The 20,680-nt window shown below is 40.7% G+C and overlaps 2 protein-coding genes across 2 annotated transcripts in view; one reads left to right on the plus strand and one right to left on the minus strand.

Moving 5' to 3' along the window:
• lrrcc1 (leucine rich repeat and coiled-coil centrosomal protein 1) overlaps positions 1-4,066 on the minus strand; it is a 32,324-nt gene extending 28,258 nt beyond the window's left edge. The window contains exons 1-4 of the mRNA XM_022217233.2: positions 3,683-4,066; positions 1,031-1,236; positions 796-861; positions 493-660 (exon numbers count right to left, since the gene is read on the minus strand). Coding sequence (XP_022072925.2) covers positions 493-660; positions 796-861; positions 1,031-1,236; positions 3,683-3,726 — 484 coding nt within the window. The 5' untranslated portion in view covers positions 3,727-4,066. The remainder of the gene's footprint in view (positions 1-492; positions 661-795; positions 862-1,030; positions 1,237-3,682) is intronic.
• LOC127535419 (uncharacterized) overlaps positions 1-15,945 on the plus strand; it is a 29,803-nt gene extending 13,858 nt beyond the window's left edge. Inside the window, exons 2-5 of the mRNA XM_051953429.1 lie at positions 11,393-11,785; positions 12,121-12,187; positions 15,174-15,217; positions 15,850-15,945. Of these exons, the coding sequence (XP_051809389.1) occupies positions 11,479-11,785; positions 12,121-12,187; positions 15,174-15,217; positions 15,850-15,857 (426 nt within the window). The 5' untranslated portion in view covers positions 11,393-11,478 and the 3' untranslated portion in view covers positions 15,858-15,945. The remainder of the gene's footprint in view (positions 1-11,392; positions 11,786-12,120; positions 12,188-15,173; positions 15,218-15,849) is intronic.
• Positions 15,946-20,680: the final 4,735 nt, after the last annotated feature.

Below are 20,680 nucleotides of genomic sequence, written 5' to 3' on the forward strand. Positions count from 1 at the left end.
AGGATCTGATACCTTTTTTAAATGGCTCCAAGTGACTTTCCTGACTTGTCTGAATCAATGATGTCCTTTCTATGATCTTTGTTGAGCTCCTCAGACTTCCTCACTGTACTGTTTCTGACCGAGTCTAATGAGTGTATCAAATGGAACCTATTTAAATTGGCTTGGAGGAGCCAGCAGCTGCAGTCAATCATCATCTACATCACCAAAACTGATCATTCAAGTTGCTGTATGTATATTTTTGATCTAGCAGATTTGATCATATTTCTAAAAAGACCTATAATAAATCTGTGAAAAAAACAAAATGTATGATTGTTTTTAGTGACAAAGACACATGGATTTCAAAAATGCCATCAAAGAAAAGTAAAAGTTGTAGAAGTCATTAGAAATTAAATCATAATATACATGTTCTTTACAAAGGTATGTATATTTTTTGTTCACACCTGTATGCATGATGAATACACATGGCAAAGTAATGTTTTCTGCCCTCCCTACCTGGTGACATACAGAGAGGGTTATCTCTGCCATCCTGGCTTAAAGTGATTTCTCTTAAACCTTGTAATCCCAGCAGGCACTCCAGGAGGTGATCAATGCTGTCCAGGTAGTTACCATGGAGACTGAGGTACTTCAGCTTGTACTCCGTGCCATGAAGATACAAAAAGCCTAATGAGGACATGACGAATAAACAGCATCTAAGTATTAGCAACTTGGTAGTGTTCTCATTTGGCGCAAAAAAGAAAAATTGCTGTAAAGAGAAATTCCACCCCTGAGAAACTGTTCAGACAGTAGTGGACTCACCAGTAAGGCTATTTATCTGATTGTAGGACAAGTTTAATCTTGTTAGGTTCACAAGGCCATTCAGTCCTGAGGTAAAGTGGGAGGACATTAACAACTAAGTGATTTTACAGCTCATAGAGCATTGACAGTAGCATCAGAGTAAACAGAAGATCCAGTAATAAAGAATTATTACTTGGAAAACTTGCACAGAGCTGAAATATTTATTATCTCAGCAAAATAATGACTAAAGACTCACCTTCAACCTTGGTGATTAAGTTGGAGGATAAATTTAAAGTCCTCAGGGAAGTGAGGGAACTTAGACCCTCAATCTTAGAAATGCAATTGGAGGAAAGGTCTAAGTGCCTCAGGCGCCAAGCGGAGGTCAGGCCCTCGATCTTCGGGATGTGATTGCAGTGCAGATTAAGAGATGTTACAGTGGGAGCCAGGAGAATATGTAGCAAACTAGAGAGAATGCAAAAAGGTCAGATTCACAATGGAAAAAAAACAGTGCCAACAAACTTAGTACTATTTGCTATACAACAAAATTTGTGCCAACTAATAAAGTTTTTTTTAACTTAATTGATTAATTAGTTAGTCTCTGACAAGTCTTAAAAAATTTAAATGTCCATTGGAAGTCGTAAAAGCTCAAGGAGATGTCTTTAATTGTATGATTTTCACAGTACAAAACCCCAAACATGTATCAGTTTACAGTGATAAATCATACAGCCTATCCTTACAATGGCAACAAAATATTCTGAACTAGCATCGCTCTCTAACTACAAAATGTGACATTTTCAATTTGTTTATTCTAATTTAATCTCACTACATTAATTGATCAATTGCCATAACTCTTGTTGATTACATTTCTGATTGCTTCCATTGTAAATTCTTGTGTTAACAACATTTTGAGATTCTGACCCTTTAGCATGAAGCAAGATTACTTGCGATCCATTATCACAGGTCATGGCGCTAATGTACACATGAACTGTGACAACTTCAACAAAAGAATGAATTCCTTCCATAAAATGCTTTTTTAAAAAAATAAAAAAAAAGGCTAAACTGTGGTGAAAGACAGAATTATTAAAAGTAAATAAATTAAGCTGATGTGGAAACACTGTTAGTTGGTCAATATATACTGTAGTACAGCACTTACTGTTAGTATAGTTTTGAGACACATGAAATTTACTTGAGTATTTCAGTTTTATGGTACTTGAAACTATACTCTACTACATTTAATACACTGCATCATAATTAACAGGTGCAAAGGGGCAAAGACATTGTCAGGAACGTTTATTTTAGGGCTCGGGGTCCCTGCTATGGGTTTTTACATTTTTCTCATGTGATTTGGAGCCGACTCTGCATACCGGCACCTTGCCAGTCCAGCTGCCGTCAGAGCGGCAGACGTGGTGCTCCGAACCCCCGGAGAGGAAATAACCTGGCTGACAGGTGTACACCAGGGCGTAGCCGTAGGAGGGCAGGTATTTGGTATTTTTACTACAGTGAGCAGTTTTGCAGATGAACATCTTTCACAATAAACCTGTGATGAAATACAAGGCAAATAATATTATGCTTTACTATGGACCAGTTGTTGAAAGTAACAGGCTTAAGGTACTTTCTGGAGTATTTTCATTGTATGCTTCTGTCTTCTTCTTCTTCTTCTTCTTAATTTGAGTGGGAAATATTGTACTTTTTGCTCCATTTCACAGCTATTGAATTCTAATACAATAGGATTTTGCACAATGGACAATATACAAAAATATTTACAATAAAACACACATTTAAAATTTGAAACTGTGATTTTAAAACTTTTGGCTTCTTACCAAAAGCCGTGTGTTGCCATGGTCACATTTCAGATATGTAAGATTAGTCAAAAAGTCCCCAAACTGAAAACACATTTAAGTATCACAACTTTCCATTCTCTCTCCCATTTATCATCACGCCACCTCTCAGAAGTAGTCATGTGGTCACTGCATATAAGGCTGGATATAAAGTAGCTTAAACTAGCTCCACCTGAGGCAGCTACAACAGGAACGCTGAAACTTCTGCACTAAACATCTAAAGATATCTCATAAAATATAATAGCAGTCTGAGGAACCAAACCAGAACTTCTCTCTCCTGTCACTTGTGTTTTGCCCTCTCTGCAGGTTTTTCTGGAACTGGGGCAGTATTGGCCTGATGTGCAGCTACTGGTCCCAAAAATCTGTCAAGTGTTTGTTTTCTGGTTGTTGTCTATTTGTCTCTGCTATCATTTTCTCTCGCACACCCTACCTGGTTGATGCATGTGGCTGCCTTACCTGAGTCTAAATGGCTGCTATCCTGAGGAAAAACATTGTTCCTCTCCACCAATATGCTGCTCAGAGAGAGTCTTTGAAATAATTTGTTCTTCTATGTATAATTTTGCAGGATCTAAACGTTAATTTTTGAATTAGGCGACTAACGCGTTAGCGTGTATAATAGGTTATTAACTTTTAACATTAAAATAAGTCAGTTAAATTTGTGTAATATATAACACTGTACTCACATCATTCTGTAGGGTTTTAACGGTAACATTTCAATTTCTCTCGTAAATCCACATAATAAATAACACTGTAGGAACTTAATATTCAAACGCAAATAACGTAAATTCGCGGCGTTAGTCTATTTCGCCACTGAAAGTATTCTTGGATCAGCGGCTGTTGTTTTAAATGTGCTGTACAATTAACGGTGACTTAACTTGACAAACATAATACAGAACTTATACGCGTATTAAAGAATTTTTGCGTTGATACTTCACCATATTAACGGTACTTCGAGCTAAAAGCCAGTGACCTTAATAGACAACAAAATAAGAAATTCAACGCTTTATTCCACTTATGGGCGACATTTTGGTTCAGCAAAGTGAAGGAGAGCTGTCGTTCGACAACGTTACCTTGTGATCTTCTTGTCTATAAGACTCAGCTCCTTGTCTCCCATAACGGCGGCATAAGGATATTTTTACAGTTTGTCGAACAGTTCAGCATCAAGTCTGTTAGCTAACGAAACAAAAACAGAATGCTAAATGAGCAGATAAACCATAAAATAAACCTCTAAAATCTTTAGCTAAGTTACTGGTAGCCTAGCGAAAGTTTGCCTGCCGGCGGAGCGTCCGAAGCTAGCTCTTTATGAGCCGTCTACTAGCTGCTACAAGTCGATAGCTCTTCATGTCTAATTGTTGAAATTATACGTTAAGAGTTTGTCACAATGTCTGTTGCTCTTGTTCAGTTGAACTCGCCGCTTCTTGCACTTCATTTCCTGTTTACGTGACGTCGTTAACGGTGACATTTTTGCTTTCCGCAAACTGTGTGGCCACGCCCACTGGAAAGCCCTTTTTTTTGTTTGTTTGTTTTTTATTGCAATTTTACAAGCCCAGTAGATTACATTTGTACCCTATTGAATACGTAGCTAATGGGCTCATTCAAAATCCCACTTACTGTAAGTAAATGTACAGAAGTATTAGGGGCAATATGTACTTTTGTTGACCATATAATAAGATCCTAACTAATATTTAATACATTAATACAATACAATAATATAGTTAACCTGTGCATTTAATAATATTTTCGAGTTTTAACCACAACATTTAAATTAGTCAAATAAATGTGTATATTGGATATTATTTTATATAAAATCAAACAATTACAGGTCCTCAAAGTATATGATGTTGTAAAAGTAATTTAACAATGTGAATTGTATGTACATTGCTGCCCTCTGGTGGCGCAATTGTGCAAAAAAAAAACACTGAATTAAATGTGAAACGAACGACAGGTTATGGGCCCAGAGGACTCTGGAAAAAGGCTACTAAACATGGATTTTGTGCGTCAAAAACAGTGTTGTGGGATTCACAGTGGAAGATATACTGTTTATTGACGAGCTGAGCTTTATTGTTCTCGTTTATTCACGAGAACTGGGCAACATGGAAATTTCAGTTGGAACATCCACTGAAAGCAACAGGACTGTTGGGTATGGTACAAGAGATGGAACAGCTAGCAGCAGATGCTAACACTCGAGCAGAGTTTGAAAGAAAGAAGGAAAAAACTTTTTCATTGTTGGTGCTAAATGTGAGTACACCCCAGTTATACTTGATTACAAGCTGTCAGACCCCCAAGGAAGCATGGGAGACATTAAAAGCACAATTTGAAAGAGACACTGTTGCTAACAAGCTGTTTCTGAAGAAAAAGTACTTCTGATGTGAAATGAAAGGAGAAAAACTTAGTGATCATTTGAAAAGAATGAAAGAGCTTACTGATCAGCTAAGTGCAATAGGTTCTGTGATTAAGGAAGAGGACCAGATTGTCACTCTCCTAGGGAGTCTACCATCCAGCTATGCAACAATTGTTACAGCTTTGGAGACAAAAATAGACAATTTGCCACTAAAGTTTGTCCAACAGGCACTGATAAACGAAGAACAAAAGCAAGAGCATGCTGACAAAAGCACAGTGACCAGTGGTGCATCAGCCATGTCATCTCAGGTGCATGGAAATGTTCAGGATAAGTCAAAAGCAGTGGGAGCAGATAGCCCCACCTCATGGAGATGTTACAAATGTGGGAAGGAGGGACATATCAAGCTTGATTGTCCAAGCACAAAAAGAAAGTACAAAACCCACAAAGCTAAAAGCATGATGTGTGAGGATGCAGAGGACTCATATGAGGATGCCTTTGTTGTGAGTCAAGTAAAATTGAGCTACAACAAGGAGACTGGTTGATTGACTCCGGAGCATCAAAACACATGACGTGGAACAAAGATGGAGCTCAACACTACCAGCAGTTTTCAGAGCCACAATCTGTAAAACTTGGTGACTTTAGAGTGGTTGAGGCTCTTGGGTCCGTGTATCATCCGATCATTCCAGTATTCCATTCAACCTGGCAAACGAAAAACAAAACAACGACTCGATATTTCGTTTTCCTTTTTTTTTGTATGACCAAAAATTGAGGGATTGGTGTTTGATTTCCGTTGTCCAACCCAAAACACAACAAATAATAAACAGGAAAACCAAAACAAAATAATAACTCTAATTTAGCTATTATTGGTACCCATTTCCCAATGTGCTTTGCTCGTGCAACCGGAAGAAGTAGCCTGGTGCTAGGCATAGACTGTATGCTAGGCTAGCTATGTGGACGAGCCGTCAAAGTGGAAACCTCTGCACCTTATTAGAGCGATAACTTACGTTGTGTATAATGGTCTCACTCGAGCCATACTTCTCCATTATTCGCGATATGTTTATGAATGGAGAAACAGATGGGCAGATTTCAGAGAACCTGCGAGAAATGGGTGTCCAGCGGGGAATATCAGAGATCAGTGTCCGGAGACTACTTGCAACACACAACATGCGAAGAAAAGGACAAACGTCTGACTCAGACCTTGAAATTGCCGTCAGTCGTGCAATAACTCAGGTGGGCCTGCTGCACAATTACAGAATATTTGCAAATGTATCATTTGCCGTAGAGCTAGTCCTTGACCAAAAAAATAGCGTACTGCCATCTGGGTGGGCAAATTGTATAGTTGTTGTGATTTCTACATGTGATTTGATAGACCTCTGAGATTGTGGCTTTTCTAGTGGGAGCTGCACTGACTAGGCTACAACAGGAAAGTCCTTGCTTGTTGTAGTGGTGTCGAATCCTGGTCTTCAGGGGCCACTATCCTGCATGTTTTAGATGTCAGCCTGCTCCAACACACCTGATTCAGATGATCAGCTCATGAAGCCACTGCAGAAGACTGATAACGAGCTGATCATTTGAATCAGGTGTGTTGGAGCAGGCTGGATTCGATACCATTGGGATAGAGAGAAAGGTAATTTCAGTTTCCTTGAATGACCAGTACATATGAACAAAATGACAATAAAAGCTGACTTGACCTGACTTGACCCCTGTGGTTGGTACAGGTGTCTGCTCTGGCCCATGGGTTACTGTAGCTTCTAAACGTGTGTGTGTGTGTGCGCGCGTGTGTGTTTAACAGACGGGAGCTACTTACGGTCGGAAAATGATGACAGCCTACCTGTCCTCAGTTGGGGTACATGCAGGGGAAGGCCGAGTTGGAAAAGTTCTGAGAGCAGCCCATGTCCCTTACCATGAAAGACGGCATCAAGTAAGATGTTCTTTAGCTGTTCTAAATTGTTATTTTTTATGTGAGTCGTTGTTGTGTATGCCACACATTTATGACTAACAACACAGATTTCCTCTCAGTACAGCCTAAAATGATTATATTTTCTTTTATGCATAGGGTGCCCGTAACTTGAACCCAATCCCATATGATGCGGAATATATGGGACACAAATTACACCTGGACCAAAATGAAAAAATTGGCCATGTTTGGAGTGACCTTTGTGATTGCTGTAGATGGCTATAGTAAGAAAATTGTTGCAAATGCAACTATGCCTGTAAAAAACAATCTTACCATCTTCGACCAAGTGTACAGGTCAGTGTTGTAGGCCTATGTTCTTTTTCAAAGAAAATATTTGATTGAAATGGAATAATACTGTTGGAGCCATATTTAACTACAAACAAGTTACAAATCAATAACTTAATGTTTCATATGTAGACCAGCAGTAACACATTATGGAATGTGGGATCAACTGCGAGTGGATCATGGCAAAGAGTTTTACCTCTGCCTGTACATGCAAGAGAGGCTGTCGGAATATAGACACATCCAGCAACGAGAGCCATACCTCCAAACTCAGTCAACAAGGGTAATGTTAACCATCTGCAAATTATCAGCCTTCATTACACCATGAAATGTGACAAAGCATTAAGCCAAGTATTACCCTTAAGTAGACACTTGAGGTAGCTATCAGCTACTTACTTTCTTTCTTTCCTTTTTTTTTTTTTTTTTAACAGAATCATACAGTGGAAAGACTGTGGCCAGAAATCAATAATCGAGTGACCTACCCACTTAAGGAGGCCCTGGTACAGTTACAAGATCAGGAAGCAATGGACATGGATGACAGCCTGACAAAGTTTGTTATATCCAATCTGACAAGCCAGATGTCCGAGATTGGCCTAAACAGATTTGTGGATTCGTGGAATGCTCACAGGATCCCAGGTGTGTACATATCCCATACAAGTTATTCACTTTAACAGATTCTAGAATGGTTTTGAATATCACAACAATCATCTGTGTTCTTAAAGGCAAAGGGATACCAAATCATCTGGCTGGGACAGGAACGCTGAGAAAGATCACAGCAGATCTTATGCCAGATACCACTGCAGCAGCTGAAATGTACGAGAGGGACATGGGATCTTCCCTCACCAGAATATCTTCATTTGGAAGTGACCCCTTTACGTCGGAGGCAGACAAAGTGAGAGCAGAGCAGCTCTTCACACAGTATTACCCAGACCTTTCGGTTCTTTTTGATAATGCTGTCAATTACAACTACACTCCGTTCAAAGATGCGTTGATGTACCTCATTGATGTAACAAAGAGATGTTCTTAATTTCATTTGAGACTCTGATCAAGACGTGGCAAACCTCAAGGAAGTTGTTTCACTTCTGAGTTGAACCTCCTATTCTTAATTTCATGCCACCTATTAAAGTACATATGTTCTAATACAAGTCTGGAGAAGATCTTTATGTTCTGTTTAAGTAGACCTAGTGGAAGTATGGTCATAATGCAGTCACAACTGTAAAAGTACAGAGTAGAGCTAATGTTGAGCCAAATGTTGAAGACAAAAAGTCAATTCTATTTCTTTTAATCACAAAAACATTTATTTTATTTTGAAAACATTATTTTGAAAAGAGCTTTGGTATCCTCCTCATGGAATGAGACATGAATACACATGCACACAAGTTACAACACAGTGTGCTGGAAAACCCCCCAAAATAAAAAAATAAAGTGCACCTTTAAAAAGAGTAAATAAAAAAAGAGCTTGGGGATCCTCCTCATGAAATGGAAATGGCACATACACACGTGGACAAAATTGTTGGTACCCCTCAGTTAAAGAAGGAAAAACCCACAATTCTCACTGAAATCACTTGAAACTCACAAAAGTAACAATAAATAAAAATTTATTGAAAATTAAATAATCAAAATCAGCCATCACTTTTGAATTGTTGATTAACATAATTATTTAAAAAAACAAACTAATGAAATAGGGCTGGACAAAAATGATGGTACCCATAACTTAATATTTTGTTGCACAACCTTTTGAGGCAATCACTGCAATTAAACGATTTCTGTATTTGTCAATGAGCGTTCTGCAGCTGTCAACAGGTATTTTGGCCCACTCCTCATGAGCAAACAGCTCCAGTTGTCTCAGGTTTGATGGGTGTCTTCTCCAAATGGCATGTTTCAGCTCCTTCCACATATGTTCAATGGGATTCAGATCTGGGCTCATAGAAGGCCACTTTAGAATAGTCCAACGCTTTTCTCTCAGCCATTCTTGGGTGTTTTTGGCTGTGTGTTTTGGATCGTTGTCCTGTTGGAAGACCCATGACCTGCGACTGAGACCAAGCTTTCTGACACTAGGCAGCACATTTCTCTCCAGAATGCCTTGATAGTCTTCAGATTTCATCGTACCTTGCACACTTTCAAGACACCCTGTGCCAGATGCAGCAAAGCAGCCCCAAAACATTACTGAGCCTCCTCCATGTTTCACCGTAGGGACAGTGTTCTTTTCTTCGTATGCTTGGTTTTTGAGTCTATGAACATAGAGTTGATGTGCCTTACCAAAAAGCTCCAGTTTGGTCTCATCTGTCCAAAGGACATTCTCCCAGAAGCTTTGTGGCTTGTCAACATGCATTTTTGCAAATTCCAGTCTGGCTTTTTTATGAGTTTTTTTCAGCAGTGGTGTCCTCCTTGGTCGTCTCCCATGAAGTCCACTTTGGCTCAAACAACGACGAATGGTGCGATCTGACACTGATGTACCTTGGCCTTGGAGTTCACCTTTAATTTCTTTGGAGGTTGCTCTGGGCTCTTTGGATACAATTCCAACGATCCGTCTCTTCAATTTGTCATCAATTTTCCTCTTGCGGCCACGTCCAGGGAGGTTGGCTACTGTCCCGTGGGTCTTGAACTTCTGAATAATATGAGCCACTGTTGTCACAGGAACTTCAAGCTGTTTAGAGATGGTCTTATAGCCTTTACCTTTAAGATGTTTGTCTATAATTTTTTTTCGGATGTCCTGGGACAATTCTCTCCTTCGCTTTCTGTTGTCCATGTTCAGTGTGGTACACACCTTTTCACCAAACAGCAGGGTGACTACTTGTCTCCCTTTAAATAGGCAGACTGACTGATTATGAGTTTGGAAACACCTGTGATGTCAATTAAATGACACACCTGAGTTAATCATGTCACTCTGGTCAAATAGTTTTCAATCTTTTATAGAGGTACCATCATTTTTGTCCAGGCCTGTTTCATTAGTTTGTTTTTTTAAATAATTATGTTAATCAACAATTCAAAAGTAATGGCTGTTTTTGATTATTTAATTTTCAATAAATTTTTATTTATTGTTACTTTTGTGAGTTTCAAGTGATTTCAGTGAGAATTGTGGGTTTTTCCTTCTTTAACTGAGGGGTACCAACAATTTTGTCCACGTGTGTATGGAGGTCTCCTTAATGGTAATGTGTTCATGTTCATGTCATATTTACACCCAATCCATAGTGAACAAAGGATTATTTTTAAAAGAAAAAAACAACGTGTGTTTGTTTATAGCAGAGTAAAATTAATCTTTAGTTTTTTACTGTGTACCCACAGCTGGTTTGAATATTGAGTCTTGATTTTTCCCGTAGTGCCAAAATGTCTCTTTAAATGGAATCAACATGATTTTTCATGCAAATTATTTTCTCTAATCACATGGTATTTACAAGTAATCTTATCTGTCCTCAGATAAGATCCCAAGCATTTTGATGATTAAAAACCCAAGAGCAGCATCACTCAAGACAATGTCTGTGTCACTGTGAAGGATCATAGATCCATGTGAACAGATTTCTGTGGTAATTTATCATTCAAAATATAACTACTGAAAATAGTTATGTGTCACATTGTAATATCATATTGTTAATAATCTTTTCATCACATCCACATCCTTGAATTGCGATGTGTACCAATATCCACTGTCCAGTTCTTTAGTCAGTTCTTTTATTAATATTTACTCAATCACCATACATTCATTAAATAAAATTGACTATTCACAGGTGACTATGCGCAAAGTAGCGGAAGTCATGTTTTAGTTTTATTAATAAGTGTATGCAAGTCAGAAGACTTGGAACGACAAGACAGTGGAAGACGGGAATTAGACTCAAAGTGAAAAACAAAAAAGAAGTTGGTGCAAAATGTGCTGCGTACAGTTATCCATCTAACAGCAATGTGGCTGCTCTGTTCCTACACTCATACTGCAATATTTTAAATGGTACACTGTTAATGAAAATAAACAAAAAACAAAAAAGTTTTTGAAATTTTGAAAAGAGTTTGATTACTTAGATTATACAGTTAACTACTGTAAAAGCTCAGCTTTCTGTTAATCATTTTTCAAGTGTATGTTGTTTTTTATATATTTCACACCACTTACTTTTGTGCAGCTGTAATAACTCAATAGTCTTTGGTATGTGTATATTTGATTTGCAACTGCTTTATGCCAATATTTACAACACAGTTTCTTCATCCCGACAGTGACTGTTGCGGCACAGACCTGTGAGGTTCCTGCATCTGTGTCCATCTCCCCAGCTCCTCCTGTGTCCACCTCCCCTGCTCCCCCTATGTCCGTGTCCACCTCCCCAGCTCCTCCTGTGTCCACCTCCCCAGCTCCTCCTGTGTCCATGTCCACCTCCCCTGCTCCTCCTGTGTCCATGTCCACCACCCCTGCTCCTCCTGTGTCCATGTCCACCTCCCCTGCTCCTCCTGTGTCCATGTCCACCTCCCCTGCTCCTCCTGTGTCCATGTCCACCTCCCCTGCTCCTCCTATGTCCATGTCCACCTCCCCTGTTCCTCCTGTGTCCACCTCCCTTGCTTCCCCTGTGGCCACCTCGAAGCAGAAAAGAAAATCAAGGAATGCAGACCCTCGTGGTATGTATAGTTTCTGTGAATTTAAATTGTGTTGAAAGAACTAAAAGACAATAAATGTTGATACAATAGGAGTAGATTCACAGTATTTGAAAACGTAATGCTCAAATGTTCATATTTACATGCAAAGAATTTTGGTTGCTGTGATCATTCCTTGTGTTCATCTATAATCTATAAAACATCCCTCTGTACCATGACTGCAGTGTGGCTGAAATAGTCCATGACTGTGTAATCAAAACATCTGTCGTCCTTCCATGTCATGTGCTTGTCAATTTTGTTACTAGAGGATATTTTGAACTTTTTCTTCATGTCTCTAAGATTCTTTTCATTCATTTCAGAATGTCCTGTTCATCAAGGCTCAAGTGTTTTCCCTTTCAAAAAATCCTCAAGAAAAGACTCAGAGAGGTTTGTTTCAAGAAGCATGAGAAATTACCTATGATTAAAGTAACTTATACCATGGTCTGGGTGAATACTTGATTCTGATTGGCTGCAGGGTGTCTGTTAAAAGTATTATAGCATGCCTGTGAAAGAATTGTCAAATATCATGATTGTTCTAAATTACTGCGCTGGATCAAAGGTTACCTTAGCAACGTGTCACAACAAGAGATATTAAAGAATCCACTCAGCCACTTCTTGTGGAAAAACTTGGGATTTTAACCATTAAAAAAACAACATTAAATTAAAGCTGCAAGCAGCGATGGACGGGTCCTCGCATCCACGCTGGTCGTGAATCCACGCACGTCCACCAGGTGGCGCTGTGACTGAGAGTGTATGTCGGCCTCTGAATCGCATCTGGACCAGAGTCCAATCATACATTTAAAATTTCAGCCAGACTGTAGCATGTTCAGAGCAGTTATAGAGCATTTCCTGTCTATCCACCAGGTGGCGCTGTAACTCAGAGTGTATTTCACACAGTGGATGTGATGAGGGTTGGACTCTGATCACTCATGAAAAGTTTCAGGCTGATTTGATCATGTAGAGGCCAGTTATACAGCATTTACTGTCCCTCCATCAGGTGGCGCTGCGACTGAGAGTGTCTGTTGGCCTGTAGATGTGATCAGGATTGGATTGTGATCACACATGGAAAGTTTGAGGCAGATTGGAGCATGCAGAGGAGAGTTATACAGCAGTTGATGTTTCATGGCGAAGCATCAAAACGCTGATGGTCGCCATGGCCACGCCATTTGGCTTCTGGTTAAACTTTTGATAACTTTTCCAAACCAAGTCCTGCTGTGTGGACTGACAAAATTTCAGGTCTCCTGGAATTATCCCCTAGGAGGTATTAACTCTCAAAAATGAGAAAAATCATCAAAAATCTCACAATTAATCCAAGATGGCCGACTTCCTGTTGGGTTTAGGACATGGCTCCAAGAGGCTTTTTTGTGCGTCCTGATGTGCTCTATAAGCCTCCCAAATTTCATGGATGTAGGTGAAACGTGCTGGGGGGGCTGTTTGTTAAAAATACTGTAGGGGGCGCTATAGCATGTGCAGTGCCGAGATGCATACAGTGTTGTTCCTTGGGTCAATGGTGATGTGTGTGGTAATTTTTGTGAGCATTGGAGTATTCCTAACCTGTCAGAAAGGGCTTTGTTTTTCATGGCGATATTTGGTTGCTACGGCAACAGCGTTACATGAAATGTCACACCCTTCACAGTGTGTGATTGTCAAGAGGTGAAGACTCGACTGACCAATTTCCAGCATGATATCACCAAGTTTGGGGCCATTGTACCTGAAAATATAAGGCCTTAAACTTACTATTACCAACAGGTGGCGCTATGACTTTTTCAAAATTTATGAGTGTGGATGTGTTCAGACTGGACCTGGTATCCAGCATGTGAAGTCTGAGGCAGATAGGATGTTGTTCAGCTGAGATATGAATCGTTAAATTTTCATGGCGAAACATCGAAATTGGTTTGGCCGCCACAGACACGCCCTTTGATGACAAGTCACCATTTTCACTGGGATGCATCATCAATGTGTTTAGGCTGTTGTCACTGCATTTGAAGTGAATATGATCAACTGGGTAACAATAGGGCATGAAAGTGTAAAAGATGTCTATTTCCTGAAACCACAAGGTGGCGCTATGACTGTCAATGAATATCCCTATGTGGATGACATCAGGACAGGACTGTCATCATACATGTAAAGTTTCAGGCAGATTGGAGCATGTTGAGAAGAATTAGACACCACTTCCTGTTTCATGGCGAAGGATCAGTTGTTTGAGGCTCCGCCATGGCCACACCTTTTGGCTTCTGGTTGAGTTTTTGATAACTTTTCATCAGAAAGGTCTGGTGCATGTACTGGCCAAATTTCAGTTCTCTCAGACTTATCCACTAGGAGCTATAAATTTTGACAAATGTACAGCAAATTCAAGATGGCCGACTTCCTGTTGGGTTTAGGGTGTGGCTGTGATTGACTTTTTGGTGTGTCCTGATGTGGTGCATATGCCCACCAAATATTGTAGCTGTAAATAAAACATTGTGGAAGTTGGCCTAATGACCACTGTTTCAATTTTGCAGGTGGCGCTATAGAGCCATTTTTTCACACATATGCGCAACTCCCATAAAATATCAAATTTTTCGCCAGTCCTGATGTGCACGCCAAATTTCACGCGTTTTGGTTCATGATAAGGCCGCCAAAAAGGCAAGTCATTTCCCGAGGAGCGATTAAGTTTGAAAAATTTACAGCAAATTGAAGGTGGCCGACTTCCTGTTGGGTTTAGGGCGTGGCTGTAATTGACTTTTTGGTGTGTCCAGATGTTCTGCATATGCCCACCAAATATTGTAGCTGTACATGAAACATTGTGGCAGTTGGCCTAATGACTACTTTTTCAAGTTTGCAGGTGGCGCTATAGAGCCATTTTGCCACGCACATGCGCAACTCCCATAAAATATCAAATTTTTCGCCAGTCCTGATGTGCATGCCAAATTTCACGCGTTTTGGAGTATGATAAGGCCGCCAAAAAGCCAATTTACTTTACGGGAGAAAAAAAAAAAAAAAATAAAAAAATAATAATAATAATAATAATAAACCCTAGGGTTTCAATAGGGTCCTTGGCACCGCTGGTGCCTTGGACAGTCGGTGCCCTGGCACCGCCTGTCCTTCGCACCCTCGGTGCTCGGACCCTAATAATAACAATAATTAAATATGTAGTTTTTTTCCACAAGTATACCATGGTATAAGTGGCATAATGCCCTTCGAAGTGTCCATTATCAAAAATGAATGGACGACACGGAGGACTGAACTGTGTCGTCATTAATTTCTGATAATGGACACCTCGTCAAGCATTATCCCTTACATATGTTATTTGATATCACCTTAAGGTTGTATTTAATATTCATCTTTTGAAAGAAAATGTAACTTATTTTACTTGTCCTTGTTTTTTGTTAAGGGCCGCGTCGAGGTTTTGGTGCAGTGGCAACCTTGCTCTGGATGGTATGTATGTTATTTGAATTTCACAGTGTACAATTTGAAGATACTGAACCAGTTGCCAAATTCCAGACCCAATTGGTTTCTATGGCATAGTCATCCGTGTGTGAGTGTGGGTGAATAGATATTCATGACAGACAGTAGCCTCAGACAGTGTGAATGGGGTGAATGTTCACTTGATTAGCAAAGAGCCTTGAGTGGACACCAAGACTAGAGAAGAGTTTGGGCCGGAATTCTGTCCAGTGCAATGTTGTAAGGAATTGGCTGTACAAGTAAGACTTCTGAAAGATGGGAGAGGTTTGAAGGTCATCAATAGGCTACTGAATAGAAGCCCAAACTGGTGTTTAGGAGATACAGATACCTTGTAATACTCGTCTTTTACATTAAATATTGTAATCCACCTTTATTACAAAAATATAGTAACATAGTAACGTTCTTAGTTATGCAATTGGGTCATTAGAAAATGGTCTTAAACTGAACTGTAATTACAACGGGGTGTTTGGCTGATAATAAGGTGAAATGCATAAACACCTGAATACTTTACGTTTCTTTGTAAGTTGCAGAATCAGGATGGTACATATTTCAATTGTTAAAATCTGAAAGTAATACTTTTTGCCGTCTCTCTGTCTGTCTTACAGTGGAGTAAAGTGGAAAAACTCCTGGGAGCTCCAAGACAATGTGGAACTTTGAGTGCATAACATCATTATTCATATTTGGAGAGTTCTGAAATAAATGCCACATTCTGTCAACTGTCTGCTCCGTTCTTCACACCAGTCAGTATCTTTCTATCACATCACCTCTCTGTCCATGCCATACCCTACTGTAATCAGCCACACCTGCACCTCATCCACCTGCTGTATTTCAGTCACTGTATTTAAACCTCAGCTCCACACTCACCCACTGCCAGATTGTTCTTCGTCCACATGCAAGACTCTCCAGTGTTTTTCTCCTGCCTGATCTTCTGGTTCTGACCCAGCCTGATACCAAACAGTCCTGATTCTGTGCTCACTGGTGACCTGACCTGTCCGCTGCTCCGGACCACGGTAATACATCACCTGTCTGCCAAGTTCTGATCGAGCATGTCCTCGACCTGTCTTTGCTATATGCTCTCTGCAAACCTGACCAGTTTTCTGCACCCGACCTGCCTCAATCGTCTGATCCCCGGTAACCTGACCAGCCTTCTACCCCTGACCACGCTGTCCTGCCTGGACACTTCTGGGTTCCTGGAGCTGGTACGATGCCAGCTCACAGCTACAGCTCCTGTGGTTCTGTTCAGTTGGGTGAAGCTCCATGAAGCCTGGGGCCTATTTCACGAAGCAGGTTTAGTGAAAACTCTGAGTTTCTTAACCCTGAAATGAGGGAAACTCAGAGTTTTCCATTTCACGAAGCGAGGTAACTCTAACCAGGGAATGCGGGGTAACTCTAGCCTGTTTCACAAAGAGGGGTAACTTAAACTCTCGGTCAGTTACCGCAGTAACAGACTCTATGACTCTAACCTGCTCGCCAGCAGGTTTATCTGAGAAAACCTCGAGTTTCTCTCTGTCTCCGCCCACTTTCAGCCACACACGCTGTTTCATTTCCTCATTCATTCAGTCAGTAAGCGAGCGAGTTTTGGCGTAGAACAGCTTTTATTAACGATCCAGTGGATAAAGGAGCAGCATTACTGCACAGATAATTAAATATTCGTCAGTAGATTGTTATCAGACCAAGCATAAATGTTCTCGCATTTCAGGACAATTATCTGTTTGAGCGGTACCGTTTCGTAATCCTTTCAAGTCCATAATCTACATAAACAACCTAATCTGTACTTACATTTACATTACCAGCCGCAGTCATGCTCTCACATCCAGCAGATATTGTGTGTTGCGCTGCGGTTCTTTGCAAATGGAAGTTTTTATATAATGTCAGAGATGCAGAGCACTACAGTAAGACAACTGTATGCAGGACAGTCAGAAAAGTTTTCCTGGCTCTGAAACGACTTTTACTCGTCATTGTGGTTTTCCTGGACACAAACCTGTCAGAACATCAAGGAGGATCCATGGGATTGCAGGTGAATGATGTAGAGATCTGTTAAATTCATTTTAAATCATATTCTGTTCATGACATTGTGCTGCAACCTCAGACTGGGATTAGTCATTTTAATTTCTTTTAGGATTTCCAAGTGTGATTGGCTGCATAGATGCACACACATCCCCATCACAGCTCCCTCACATCATGAATAGGAAGTCCATTCACAGCATAAATGTGCAGGTAGGCTACAAGTAGACTGACTACAGTTTCTAAATGTTAAAGACTGCATCATAGTTCAACATCTGTCATTCTCTGCACTGTCCAGATCATATGTGATGCTGCATACATCATTTCTAATGAGGAGGCCAAGTGGTCTGGGTCTGTTCATGACTCCAGGATTTATGGAGAGTCTAACCTGAGCAACAGACTGCAGCGTGGTCAGCAGCCTAAAGATTTTCACCATAGAATTCTCTTGTCTCTCTCCTTTAATATACTCTGATGTATCCACTATACATTACAGGAGAGTTTGATGGCCTTCTGCTGGGTGACAGGGGTTACCATAACAACCCAGGCTGATGACCTCATACCCTGACCCTGAACCAGGCCCCCAACAGAACTTCAACCGGGCTCACTGCAGGACCAGAGCCTGGGTGGAGATGACCACAGGCCTGCTGAAAGCCCGTTTCCAGAGCCTACGTCTCCTCAGGGTGACCCCTGAGAGGGCCTGTGATATTACTGTGGCATGTCTTGTTCTTCATAATATTACCACTATTAGAGGAGAGCAACACCCTGCCGTACAAACTGAAGACCCAGATGATGAGCCCATCCACCTGCAGCTATCCAGGACAGCAGAGCAGTCAGAGACACCATGTGCAATAATCACTTTAGAGTTTAAGTCACCATCACCACCACAGCAAATAAAGACATGATACACATTTCATTTGGTCTTCTTTATTTCCTACAAAATAGAAGAGATAGTTCAGTTCATGTTCCAGTAGTTAACATAATTCACCTGTGACCATCACCACCTCTAACTTGTGCTCCAGTCTTTCAATTTCCAGATCTGCCCTCCTAATCTGTTTTTTGGATTTTTCTCAGCAAGTACAGTTTGTAAATCTGTTTTACTGATAACTGGGAATACATAGAGGACATTAAATTATACAGTTGCACATGAATTCCACAGAATGAAGCTCTGGTGTTTCCTGAACATCCATCTCACTGTGTCAGTCTGTGCAGTGGAAGCTGAGGGACCATCCTGCTGCTGTCCAGCCATGCTCTGTTAAAAAAGATCAGACTGTGCAATACTTCAGTGTAGGCTAAATGTCACACTCTATATTCCACCCAAAATCTGAATGAGAAGAGAACTATCAGCAACATACCTCTGTATGCCTTTCTGGATCCCCCTCTGTAAAGGCAGCAGACACAGTTTCATCCTCTTCATCCTAGATCAGTGACATGTTTCAGTCAACTTAAACTACCATTTGGATACATCTTTGGAGTGTTGACTACTTACAGTTACAAGGTCTGTGATGTGAAGGGGCCAAAAGACAAGAAAATACACAAAAGACAACTAAATAATCATATGTGTGTATATATATATATATATATATATATATATATATATATATGCATCCATGACATTTTATACCACCTGATTTACAGGCATCTGCTTTCTTTGTCACAGCTCCCTTCTCCTCTGCCCTGTCTGTCCTGCCTGTCTCTCATCCGCTCCTCTGCCCTGTCTCTCCCCCTGCAGCTCGGTGCCTGAGTGGAGTCTAGCTTCTCAGCTGACTCCACTCAGGCAATCAACCTCCTCTACGGCTCCCGGACAGCTGACGATCATCGACTTGATTACACACCCCAGCAATAAGTACCGGCTCATCCTTCCACTCCCTGCCAGATTGTTGAACAAGAACCACGCAGTTCAGTTCGCTCTCTAGCCTCTTACAAGATCTGTTTGAGTTTCTGCCTTGTTGTCTAATGTTGTTTTCTCCTGTTCCTCGTCCTCAGTTCAGCTGTCCGGGGTCCCCGCCATCCTCCTTCCCCTCCGGCTCTCCCCGACAAATCATCACCGGCTTTCCCTCCCTGGACCCCCATTCCTCCCTGGACCCCTTCTGTCCCTGCCTGGACCCCCCCGTTTCTGGCCAAAACCCCAACTACACCAGCCACTCCTGCACCCTGGATTTCCCCTCACCGTGCCATTATTCACCCCCTAAACAATAAATCACTTTCATTCAGCCAGCCTTGGTAGTGTGACTCTCTGCTCAGGTCCAGCCCTTTAGTTTTGTGACATTCTTTCTATTGGCTGAGCAGAAGTCTATGTTAGTTTAAATAGGCTTAATTATTTAACAGGACATGATATGGATGCAGACATTTAGGCTATGTGTGGATAAAACAACTGCACAGTCAAACAGCCACTTAATATTTAGGCTACTTTACAATGTAAAACATGATCAACATGAAGTACCTCCATGAGATAATGCCGAGGTCTGACCTGTTTGAACAATGTTTTTATATTTCATCTTAAGCTGCTGCCACGAGCGCTTCTCCCCCGCGAGATTTCCCCTGAATGAAATAACTCAATATTCTACGATTCAGACAGTTATTCCCTGTAATATTATTACAATTACAAAGGACTACATTTAAACTTACGCATTGACCCAGGCAGCAGTGTTCTCCACACCGTCTCTCTCTCTGAGTGCGTCTGAGCGCGTTAAAAAAATTCCAGTTCAAAAATGCAGCCTTTCGTTTCCATGGTGACTCGTCGAATCGGGGTTCCATTGATGCTGTCTTTTCAGAGTTGTGGTGCACGCGCGTAACTCCGGGTCAAACTACTCCGAGTTGATTAAACCAACTCATATCAGCCGTTGTGAAACCGAAAACTCAGAGTAGATCAACTCAGAGTTGTGGAAGAAACTGCTTCGTGAAATAGGCCCCTGGTCTAGTACTGTGGTCTCTTCCTCTTAAACAGCTGGTCCACAAAAGACAAAGTCAGATTCAGCAAGCCCAATCCAAATCCCTCTGCTACTATATTCTGGTTCAATAAAGCTTCAATAAAGAACGCTATTGATCTCAAAAGTTGTGCTGCACATGAGTCCTTGCCTGAACTGTGACAATAAAATTATTTGAAATAAACATATAGTTGCTGTTTGTGTTGCTGTTTCTGTTTGTGTTCCTTCATACACATGAAATATTGACCTTTGAACCTCAATTTCAGGGTTCTTATATTGATCCTCTAAATGGAATGTGAAGTGTAAAAATCAAACTTTTGCCCCAGAACTAAATGAAATACAATGAAAAGGTCTTGACCAGGGGCCTCATTTATAAAGCTTGCGTACGCACAAAACAGGGCTAGAAAGTGGCATACGCCACTTTCTACGCAAAGGTTGTGATTTATAAAAACAAACTTGGCGTGAGAATGTGCGCACCGGTGCACCAACCTTGATTCTTGATGCTTCT

This window comes from Acanthochromis polyacanthus, chromosome 9 (genome assembly GCF_021347895.1).
Source record: "Acanthochromis polyacanthus isolate Apoly-LR-REF ecotype Palm Island chromosome 9, KAUST_Apoly_ChrSc, whole genome shotgun sequence".
Lineage (NCBI taxonomy): Eukaryota > Metazoa > Chordata > Actinopteri > Pomacentridae > Acanthochromis > Acanthochromis polyacanthus.